A 7,890-nucleotide genomic window follows, 5' to 3' on the forward strand; every position below is an offset into this window, starting at 1 on the left:
TGTGTAGCATGGGTTTATTTACCATGCCTCCTAGCTGTGCCCCAGTCAAGTCCTGCTGCTCACTGACCACAGGTGGAACCAGGGTTCTTGTGCTGAAATGTTCTGGCCAAATCCACTCCACCCTAAAGATGTGCATGCTCAGGGATGCATAAGGGGGCCTGATTCAGCTAGCAGAGCTTTAATTTCTGTTCAACTAAATTTCCAGTATGAGATTATTTTGGCCTCTCGGACTACAGTGTATTTGGATCCCTCCTGGCCTTTCTGACTTCTAACTTATTAGAGCTTTATTCCCCCTCTCCTTTGGAGCAGGTGAGCATAGATGACCTTGAGCAGGCTCTTGTGGTTCCTTTGGGTCAGATGAATCAAGAGTGCAGGCAGCAGGCAGACTTGTGCTACAGTAGCACTAATAGAGGTCTTTCCTGCCTGAAGGGAGTGGAGGCAGCCAGTACCTGAAACGGGGAACTTGTAGACAGGACAGATGTTTTGGCAGAACCACGTCAGTGGCAATCTGAATGATTGCTCACGTGTTGTGTTGGTGCTAGAGTGGTGGTGAAGACCCATCTAGTAATGTGTGGCACTGGAACAGCAGATGTTGACTAAACTGTGGACATGCCTCTCATTGCCGTGGGGTTTTGCACCAGTGGGTCGGGGCTGACCCAGGCTTTGTTACCCCCTCACTGGGGAGGCTGTAATGTTTGCCTTTTTGTACATTTGCCTATTAGCGCTTCATAACTCACTAGGTGCTGGAAGACTGGTATGTGGGAAAACACTTAAGAGCTGTGTGGGCCTCCTTCATATCTAGATTATCAGGAGAATCTTTTCAGTTAATTTTATCTTGCATTTTGATGCCAAAAAGCCACTGCAAAAGCATGTGGGATAGTCCTAAAGGCTACAGGATCTGAAGAGCATCCTTTGCTGACAGCCTTAGTCCTGGGTTGTTACTGTGACTTCTAATTGTGCGAAACTGTTCCTGTACTCCTCAAGAGAGCGATGAATCTTTCAGAACTGCTAACTCATCCTGGAGCACTTAATGAAAGGAAAAAACAACCCCACCCTTTCCAGTTGCCATTGTTTATGTCTTGCATAAACTTCTGTTTTCAGTTCTTAAGCTACTGTTTCACTGTTCCTGGAGTACCCGGTCATGTTGCGATGCTTGAGCTCTGGCAGCAATTCAGCTCGCTCTTATGAATTATTCTCCTTGGCCAGACTTCTAATGCAGCATGGATTTTGCCCCACTTTGTGTGTGTCTGCTTGGTGGAGGAGGTCAGACAGATCTTTCCTGGAAGGCACATTGTTCTCTGGTATTCAACTATTTAATAGTAAACATTTTAAATAATCAAAAAGAAAAAAAAAAGAAGCTGAAGGTGGCAGGGGTAGAGGAGAAACTGGAAGTTGGAACATTGCCCAAGCTGGTGTAGTATCACCACAGAGAAGCTGTGAAATAAGGGTAACAATGTGCACGCACCTAAAGGCATCTCTGGTCTGGAATTCTGAAGCAAACCTTGCTTTTTCCTCTCTGTACCTTTCTTGAGAGGGAAAGTTAGATACACTGGAGCCCCTTGCCAGAGCACAGCTTACTGGCTCAGTGTTAACTGCTGTCTGCACAAGTTTAGGTGGTACAGCGTAATGGATTTTCCTGCGATTTCCCTTGATTTTGCCCATACTAGTTCGGTGTCTGAAGGTGACAGATTCTCAAGTGTCCTTGCTGTTTTTACTGGTGATACATGCCAGTGGATGCAGTGGCTGTTCTTTCTAAGGCTGGACTGGTGGCTAGCTGCCAGTAACGCTCTTCCTGCACCCGCACGGTAGCTGGGTGGAGTGATAGCTGGCTTACAACAGAAGTGGAGGAAACCTCATGAAGTTGGACTTGATCTCTGAGTGACTTAATGCTGTTCCTGCTCAATGATTTTCCTCAGCAATTTCTTATCAGGTGTAGACATGCACATGCTTGTTTCCTTGGGCAAGAAATCAGAACCAGACATCTCATTTAATAATAGCAAAGTCAACACATGTATTGACATGTAAAACATGAATGATGTGCATACTCATGATATACTGCAAAAGAGATGGACAAGCATGTGACTGACCCCCTTCGGGCCCAGCTTGCAAACAAAACAGAGATATTCCTGGCCCATTGTATTTAAGGTGTAAGTCTTGGTTTTTGGTTGCTGTATTTTCTGTTTAGGGGAACAGAACACTGCATTGGCAGGGGGCGGTCAGGTGAGGGAGATGGTGGCCCAAGTAAACCTTCTTTTAGGCTGGCGGTGGGTCCTAATGCTGCTGTTTTGCTCTCTTCAGTAGGAAGTGTCCATGCAGGATCAACGTTCCCAGCGATTCAGGGGGCTTCCTTGACAACTCTGTCCTCACAGCCCAACTCCCTTGTTACAGGGGGTTTTCCTGCCGAGGATGAGCAGCACAGTCAGCCTGTGAGCCCCCAGGGTCTGCACTACCTCCACTCCGCATACCGAGTTGGTAAGGACGGCCAAGTGGGTTTCTGTGGCCCCGTTGAGAGGGATTCAGGGCAGGGCTGCAGGTTTTCACTGTCATTTGGCAATTTGCTACTGCACCTGTTGGGGGTGATGGCATCTTAGGTACATGGGGAAAGCAAGTTTGTGATCATAAGTGGAGGCTAAAAATGGAGGAAAGCTATAGAAGATTGGAGAATAGCTGTCGAGTGCTGACAGAGTAGAAGAGAAAGCTAGGTGGGTTAGAGCTGGGGAGAGCCTTGCTTTTCAGCCAGTGTACGTAAAGGCTCTGAGGATGTGATTGTGCAAGTTGTGACTATGTGAAAAAGTGGAGTTCAGCTCCTGCTGCTTGTGGGTGGTGAAGGCAAACCTCTCGTCTAATAATTGGTTGAACCTTCAGAGGCACAGAGAGATGTGCCCTGTGCTTCTCCAGCTAGGCTGCTCAAGGCTGACGTGGAGGGAACTTGGATCTTGTGGAGAGTGGGTATGTAATTAGCATTCCTTTCCCAGTCACCCTGGTTAGGAGGAAAAAAGAGTCTCTGCCTCAACTGCTGTTGGTACCAAGATAGCAGTCTTGGGGGGTTGTGATTAAGTTCGGATTGCAGTAAGCTACTTGTCATGGTTCAACCCAGTGGATACTTGGGGAGGGAGGAGGGAGCCTCCAAGATAAGCAAAGACAGCAACAGGGCAGCAAAGGAACAGAACCAGCAAGAAAATGGAAGAAAGGCTAACTAACTGGAGGTTGCTTGAGTTTTTCTGTTGAACGCTAGAGAAGAAAGTACTTGTTAACCAGAAAGGGATGCAGATGTCGTTGGAAACTTAGCAGCGGTAAGCCAGTGAAAGGCGTTTAATGGAGTATCAGAGAAACGGGGGTGGAGAAGAGACTCTGGAAGATCAAGACATGTGCCTTCTGGTATTTTAGAACTGCTTTCATGGGAGGATTTGCCTGAAGAGCTGCATGGCTGAGGACTTTGCAGGCTGGCAATGGTGCAGCTCAACGTTGGCCTGTTGCCTTTGCAGCGGAGTAGATTGGTTTCGGTAGCTTCTCTGTTGCAGTTGTGGGTGCTGCTCAGACTGGGCTTGGCTCTGTCATTGCAGTTATTACTCTAGATCTATGCCAGGGGCATTTTGACAAAAGGGAGATCCAGCACTGGTGGCAGAGTTGCATTGTTTCTGAGCTGGAGTGGTTAAATTTGGTTAATAGGTTAAATTTTTCTTTCCCCTACTTTGATGGTCTGGTCAGCCCTGGATAGTAAGACTGTTGTTGTAACAGTGCTGGGTTAATGGTTGGACTTGATGATCTTAAAGGTCTTTTCCAGCCTAAACAAGTGTATGATTCAATGGAAATTTAGAGCAAACGCGTTGCTTTCAGGACACCTCTTGTAGTGCAGCCATTGGGGCTATCGGCTTGACCCTGCTGTGGGTGCCAGTGGAGTGTCTCTTTGCAGCTCTAGTGAGGTGTGATGGCAGTGCAGATTTCCCAGCCTGGAGCAGTAGATCCAGATGTTCTTGCAGATAGTTCCTGTGCTGGCAGGCTCCAAGATAGGCCTTTTGTTTCTCTCTGGACTCTTTGCAGCTAGGGAATTCTCTGCTGATGAAGGGCAGGCCAATCAAGTTGTGTTGCAGTGAGTGAAATGCTAGACTAAGTCTTACTGGGCAGAAGTGCTGCTTGACTCTGGCTGCCCCTTTCTCACAGGGATGCTGGCTCTGGAGATGCTTGGCCGAAGAGCTCACAACGACCATCCCAACAACTTCTCCCGCAGCCCACCCTACACAGAGGATGTAAAATGGCTCCTTGGGTTAGCTGCGAAGTTAGGTAAGGCTCAGAGCAGTACTTAGCAGAAATCCACTTGCTGGGATTTGCACTATGGTGGGAAAAAGCTCTCCAAAGAGTGAAACTTCAAAGACTGGGTGAACCTGATACCTGATCCCATTTCTGAGAGTGTTTCGGAAGATCCCTGCTGCTCTTTCATCCAGGCAGTTGTCCCATTTCTGGGTTCTGTAGGCATGCTGTTGAATTTTGAGGCACTGGATGAAGTGCATGGGGTTGGACAGGGCTCAGAGCTTGTATCTCTTCCATTCTGTAACAGTAACTCTTGCTTTTCCCTTTCTACTGTCTTGTAGATATTCCTCTTTCTTATGTATATTTATACCTTCTGTGAAGACCTTTTATAGCAATAGGTGCTCAAACCACCAATTGTTTGGTTTTTTGGTTTTACTTCCACTTTGCTCTTGGATCTTTTTTGTCAGCTCATATTTTTAATTCTTTCATAAGCAGTGAGAACTTAAAAAAACCCCAACCTTTATAAACAGCCTGTCTGGTGGCATGGCTTCTCCTGCTGCTGCTGGGGGAGGTCCACTCTAGGCAGAGGTGGGGAAGCTCGACTGTCTCCAGCCTGCCTAAGGCCTGTGTGCTGGTGCATCTAGGCGCTTCCTAGATGAGCGGTCAAGTGGCAGTGGGAGGAGGTGCAGTGTGTCCTTGCCTCTGTAGTTACCTTGCCACATCAGTTTTCTTTACTATCCCCTTTAAAGACAGGTGAACTTGGGAATAGCAGTGACTGAGGTAGTACCTGGTCTCTACTCAGACCTGATGGATGTATCGGAATGATCTCTTGTCCCCATGAGTTTGCTAGACTGTGTCCCCTGAGCCTGCTGGAGGATACATTACACTGAGAAGAAGGTGCTCTAAATCCAGGTTCTTGCTGGGAAGTACCTCATTTCTGGTGTGTCTCTTACCTTAACACTGTTGTTCCAACTTCTCCTTCCCGTGCAGGTGTAAACTACGTGCATCAGTTTTGCGTTGGCGCAGCCAAGGGGGTGCTGAGCCCTTTTGTGCTCCAGGAGATCATCATGGAAGCTCTGCAGAGGCTCAACCCTGCCCATGTGCACAACCACCTGCGCACCCCAGCCTTCCACCAGCTGGTGCAGAGGTGCCAGCAGGCCTACCTGCAGGTAACGAGTGGGCTGCCTGCCTGCCTGGCAAAGCTGCCGGGCCATTGACTGCCTTGCAGGAACTGCCTCTGTGTGTGTGTGTGCGTGGAGGGGAAGGGGCCTTTGGTACTGGTAGCAGAAGCGGCCCATTGCCTGACGCGTCCCTCAGCAGGGAGAATGGGCATTGCCTGCCTGTGTGGAGGCTGTGTACAAAGGACCTCGTTGTACTGCTGCTTCCAAGGCCTCTCGCCTCCTGTATGCTCCACAAAGGATGGGGTGGTTCTGTGTTCCCTGTCCTTTCTTCCTCACTCCAAGTGCTACCTGTACCTTTTAACTTCTGTACTTTTTCTTTGCTATGTTTTCAAGCTCCCTCTCCCCCTCTCTTGCTAGCATGTCGTCTTTTTTTTTTTTTTTTTTTTTTTTTTTCTCTTGTCTGTAGCCTGTCTTCCCCTCATCATGAAACCCTGGCATGGTTGTCTGGTGTGCCAGTGCTGGCACTAATAGTGGAAGTGGCTTGGTCAGCTACCAGTATGGATGAGATATCTCAGGATTTACTGAAACCAGAACAAGTGTGTCTCAGTGAGCCAGCTGGAACACCAGAGTTGCCTGTTCCTTAAAACAGTGTAAACAGGACACCCCAATGTACCTGCTTCTCTTGAATGAATAACCAGAAGGGTGATTCTGTAGACCTGTCCAGTTTGGATTAGCTGTCCTGTCACCTAGATATTTTGGAGAAATGACAGCTGCTTCACTTGAGCTCAAAAGCTAGATTTGCAGTTTTGGGGCCTTAGTGAGAAGCTGATAGACGTGACAGTGTTAAGCCTACAGGTATTTCATAGCTTCACTCCATCCATACCCCTTAGCAAAGGAGAAGTTCAGTGAACGTGCTGGGTCCCCACGTGTAGCCTGCAGGGGTGCAGTGCTAGCTGGCCCTTTTGTGCTGTACTGCGGCCCAGTTTGGTGCTCATGAAGGAGAGGACACCTGCCGGTGCAGTGTGCTTCGTTTCTGTGCTCTCTCTCAGCGACCACTCCCCTGGGCTGCCTTAGGGTGTGCGGGCAGCACTGCTGTCCCTTTGAGCTAGCTCTCCTCTGTCTTGAGACCTCTCGTGGGGTAACAGGATCATGTGATGCGTCACACTGGGAGCTCTTGAGCCCTCCTCTGAGTGTCACCAGCACGAGGGTGGTGAGCAGATACCTTAAGGCTCTTTCCCTGTTCCCATCCAGTACATCCATCATCGGCTGATCCATCTCACTCCAGCTGACTACGATGACTTTGTGAATGCCATCCGCAGCGCCAGAAGCGCCTTCTGCCTGACTCCCATGGGCATGATGCAGTTTAATGATATTCTCCAGAACCTAAAGCGCAGCAAGCAAACAAAGGAGCTGTGGCAAAGGGTCTCTCTGGAAATGACCACCTTCTCGCCGTGACAGCGGGCGGAGCTCCACGGACACACAACCCTTTGTCTCGCATAGTTGTAGTTCCATTTACACCATCCTTCCTTCTGGTGTCTTTTTTAATTTTAGTTTTAACTTGTTGGAAACCACTGATCTGATGTATTTATACCATGACATTCCTCTCCAGCACTGTTGCGTGTTGGCGCTCTGCTTTGCTCGCTCTTCCTCCTCCTCCTCAGTGGGCTGCAGGCTTTCAGAAGCATCAGGAAATGAGAAGGAAGTTGAGCTGGCTGCCCTGTGGTGTAGTCACCGCTTTTTTCCCTGAGCCCCTGGAGGCTGTCCTGCGAGCAGTTTGCAGTGTGATTACGCACGTGTTAGAGGGGTGGGGGATTCTGTCTTAAATATTTATTTTGGCATTTATAAATATGTAAACTTTTTTTTTAATGGGCTTCTCTTACTCCACCCACCATCTCTTGGGAGAGGCTGGGACTGCTGTGCACAGCCAGTGCTCCCTCCATGCCTTCCAGCAGCTCCTGCAGAGAGGAGCTGAGGCTGGCGCAGCAGGGCCAGGGCCACAGCTTTCTGCGGCAGCTGCTGAGGGCAGAGGCTGCAGCTCGGGCAGTCGGAGGCCGGGACTGCGCTGAGCTGCCTGGAGGCTGCCAGAAGTGCTTGGGCTGTTTCTCAGGAGTGTCCCTCACTGGGCACTGCTGGCTCATAGGATGTTTTGATCCTGGTTGTTCAGAGTTGTACAATGGAGTTTCTTTTGGCTGGGGTATTACTCTCCTGTAATCAGTTTCTTATCCCTTGTCTCTTCTCGTTTCCTGATTAAACACTCGTTTTCTTAGACTGACTCTCTCTTCTCTCTGCTATGATGTTGACAGTCTGATGGCGCTGGCCTGCTGCGTGCCATGGGAGCTTCTGTGAGCCCTGGCAGATCGCTGTCCTGCCTTGGGGAGCAGCAGTCCAGCGTGCGGCAGGTGGCCAGAGCTTTGACGCAGGCTGTGAGCCAAGGGTTTCTTGCTGCTGCTGTGAGGACATCCTCTGCAGAGGCTGAGGAATGTGCAGACTGGGTTGGTGATGGTGGCAGGGGAGCTGGCGG

At 49.3% G+C, this 7,890-nt stretch overlaps 1 protein-coding gene across 4 annotated transcripts in view; it reads left to right on the top strand.

Annotated features, from left to right (window-relative positions):
- ZSWIM8 (zinc finger SWIM-type containing 8) overlaps positions 1 to 7,635 on the top strand; it is a 63,126-nt gene extending 55,491 nt beyond the window's left edge. For 3 of the 4 annotated variants that reach the window (XM_040607017.1, XM_040607018.1, XM_040607020.1), the window contains 4 exons: positions 2,299 to 2,472; positions 4,162 to 4,281; positions 5,239 to 5,417; positions 6,621 to 7,635. In XM_040607017.1, coding sequence (XP_040462951.1) covers positions 2,299 to 2,472; positions 4,162 to 4,281; positions 5,239 to 5,417; positions 6,621 to 6,824 — 677 coding nt within the window. In that variant the 3' untranslated portion in view covers positions 6,825 to 7,635. The remainder of the gene's footprint in view (positions 1 to 2,298; positions 2,473 to 4,161; positions 4,282 to 5,238; positions 5,418 to 6,620) is intronic. The other variant, XM_040607019.1, reaches the window with a different exon arrangement.
- The last annotated feature ends 255 nt before the right edge of the window (positions 7,636 to 7,890 follow it).

The sequence above is a fragment of the Falco naumanni genome, chromosome 9, assembly GCF_017639655.2.
Source record: "Falco naumanni isolate bFalNau1 chromosome 9, bFalNau1.pat, whole genome shotgun sequence".
NCBI lineage: Eukaryota > Metazoa > Chordata > Aves > Falconiformes > Falconidae > Falco > Falco naumanni.